At 34.2% G+C, this 2,552-nt stretch overlaps 1 protein-coding gene across 1 annotated transcript; it reads left to right on the top strand.

Annotated features, from left to right (window-relative positions):
* The first annotated feature begins 267 nt into the window (after nt 1-267).
* Nucleotides 268-2,339, top strand: LOC127715569 (5-hydroxytryptamine receptor 1A-like). Its single transcript, XM_052221657.1, has one exon. It carries the CDS (start codon nt 396-398, stop codon nt 1,623-1,625), a length of 1,230 nt encoding a protein of 409 aa, XP_052077617.1. The 5' UTR covers nt 268-395; the 3' UTR covers nt 1,626-2,339.
* Nucleotides 2,340-2,552: the final 213 nt, after the last annotated feature.

Genomic DNA, 2,552 nt, shown 5'->3' with positions numbered 1-2,552 from the left:
AAAAATATTTTCATTGTATTCATATGATACAGGTTTCTAAAGATTCCATTTCGTGTGGGATTATATAAATAAGACTTTAAAGACTATTCGCATTAAGAAACTATAGAAATATGCATTTGTATCATTCTTGATATTGGGATGTTGAATGACGGGAAGTTGATCGAACTATTGTTTCGTTTGTGATAACATTGATAACGTTTTCACAGAGAGTACAATCAGGGCGAAAAATCTAAGAAAGAAAAGTTGAAAAAAAACACTGAACGATTACAAATTTGTTGAAGCATTGTCAATGAGCAGTCATCAAGAAAGAGGAAGTATTTAAACACGGCGTTCATAGTATATAGACATACAGCTCCATGTTTACTTGAAGGACGTAATAATATATAAAGTTAAGCATGATAAATATTACTGATTATGGCGAAGTCCTCCGGAACAGAGATTTGGAAATTTATCTTAGCAATACAGTTTTAATCGTTATAGGCACGGTTATAGGATTTTTTGGAAACTTTACCGTAATATTTTTCTACTTGGTTCGAATTAAGGAGCGAGGTGAGCGTTATTTTATTCCTCTGTTGGCCATAGTTGATTTGTTTGCATGCTTAGCAAGTTCCCCGTTCATTATAATGCACAACACATTCTTTTATAATTATCCAAGTGACATAGTTTGTAGGATTCTGACATTTTTACAAGTGTTCATTTCCGGATTGTCTGGGCATATTCTATTGGTAATTTGTTTTCAAAGATACCTTTTAGTATGCAAACCTTATGGGCCAAAAATGACACTATTTTGGAAAAAGATGTCGTTTGCACTTGCTTGTGTGTTTTCATTTGTTTATTCTATACCGCTTATAGGATTATCAGGAAATAAAACCACACATGAACATTTTCTGAATCATACAGTGGAAACAACGATTTGTAAATTTTATGCCGTAGATTCTTCAACAAAAATATCAGCTTACTTCGGTTTTCTTGGTTTAATCATGGTGGCTAATATTACAATTACTGCAGCGCTCTATATTCCAGTTCTAAGTAGAATACAAGTCGTTTTGTCTGGAAAGATTGTGAAAGATGACCGCCACCGGAAAATATCATCTAATACTGAATCGTTATCTCGGTCAACAAGTTCCATCGAATCCAATACAAAAACTTTATCAAACTCAACAACAAAAAGCGGAATTCAGGCGACGGATCATGATTCTAAGCCCGATGAGAAGGCATGTTTTAACAATTACCCTAATAAAGAGCCCTCTCCGGATGGTGGTGCATATGATACATCTTTCAATAATACCACCAAATCTAAAGAAATAGTGGCTGCGAACAACGAACTTCAACCGGAGGGCATTTCAAAAACTAGAAACGACTTCGCAAAAAGAAGAATAACAGTAATGTTTTTTGTCATAATTCTCGCCTATATTTTATCATATCTACCCTCTGTGATTCTTTTAATACTTGCCTATGCAATAAGAGATTTTAATTTCATATCATTTACAGAGAGCGAAACAATTGCCTGGACATATCTTTCACGCCTCGTTTTTCTTAACCACATAGTGAATCCCTTTATATATAGTTATTTCGATGTAAAGTTTAGAACTGAATTGAAGACAAGTTTCATGTGCAAACGTTAAGTGATCAGTAACAGTTAAAACTTAATTTTAAGAATTCAATCTATTAAAGAGAGGTGGAAGATACCAAAGGGTCATTCAAATTCATAAGTGAGAGACAAACTGCCAACGCCTTGGCAAAAAACGAAAAACGACGAAAAGACAAGCACTAGTCTACAAAATACGACAAACTAAAGACTGAGCAAAACGGACCCAACCAAAATAACCAGGAGTGATATCATGTGTTCCGGAAGGGTAGGAATAACGTGCCCCACATGTTGCACCGGTCGTGTTTCTAATGTAAGTACAACTTGGATAAGTCTCCTTCAGTCATATTACATTCGAGGAAAAAATGACGAAATTGTGCTTACGATAACTTAATCTTATCTGTCGTTCAAGCAAATCGTAATGGCGTTTGTAAAATTTTTCGAAGGAATAAAATCAACTTCACTACTTTAAAAGACTCTAAGAAGTTTATTATAATAAAAATAGTAAACGCATTATTGATAGTTGAAAAGCATGGGTTTAATTACAACCTCGAATGCACTTAAAAGATACGTTTCCTCAACTAATAGTTATCAAAGGTAACAGGATTATAATCTAATACGCCAGACGCGCGTTTCGTCTACCTAAGACTCATCAGTGACGCTCAGATCAAAATAGGTATAAAGCCAAACAAGTACAAAGTTGAAGAGCATTGTTGAAAAAATATAACAGTTTTATATTTTTTGCAATTGTTATGTGTTATACATGTAATAATACAATTTAGATAAAGTATTTATAAAAAAGAGGATGTGGTATGATTGCCAATGAGACAACTGTTCACATGAGACCAACTGACACAGAAATTAACAACTATAGGTCACGGTACGGCCTTCAACAATGAGCAAAGCCCATACCGCATAGTCAGCTATAAAAAGCCCCGAAATGACAAATGTAAAACAATTCAAA

Source organism: Mytilus californianus, unplaced genomic scaffold, assembly GCF_021869535.1.
Source record: "Mytilus californianus isolate M0D057914Y unplaced genomic scaffold, xbMytCali1.0.p SCAF_9, whole genome shotgun sequence".
Classification (NCBI taxonomy): Eukaryota; Metazoa; Mollusca; class Bivalvia; order Mytilida; family Mytilidae; genus Mytilus; species Mytilus californianus.
Note: the sequence above shows the minus strand (reverse complement) of the source record. Positions and strands in the feature narration are given on the sequence as shown.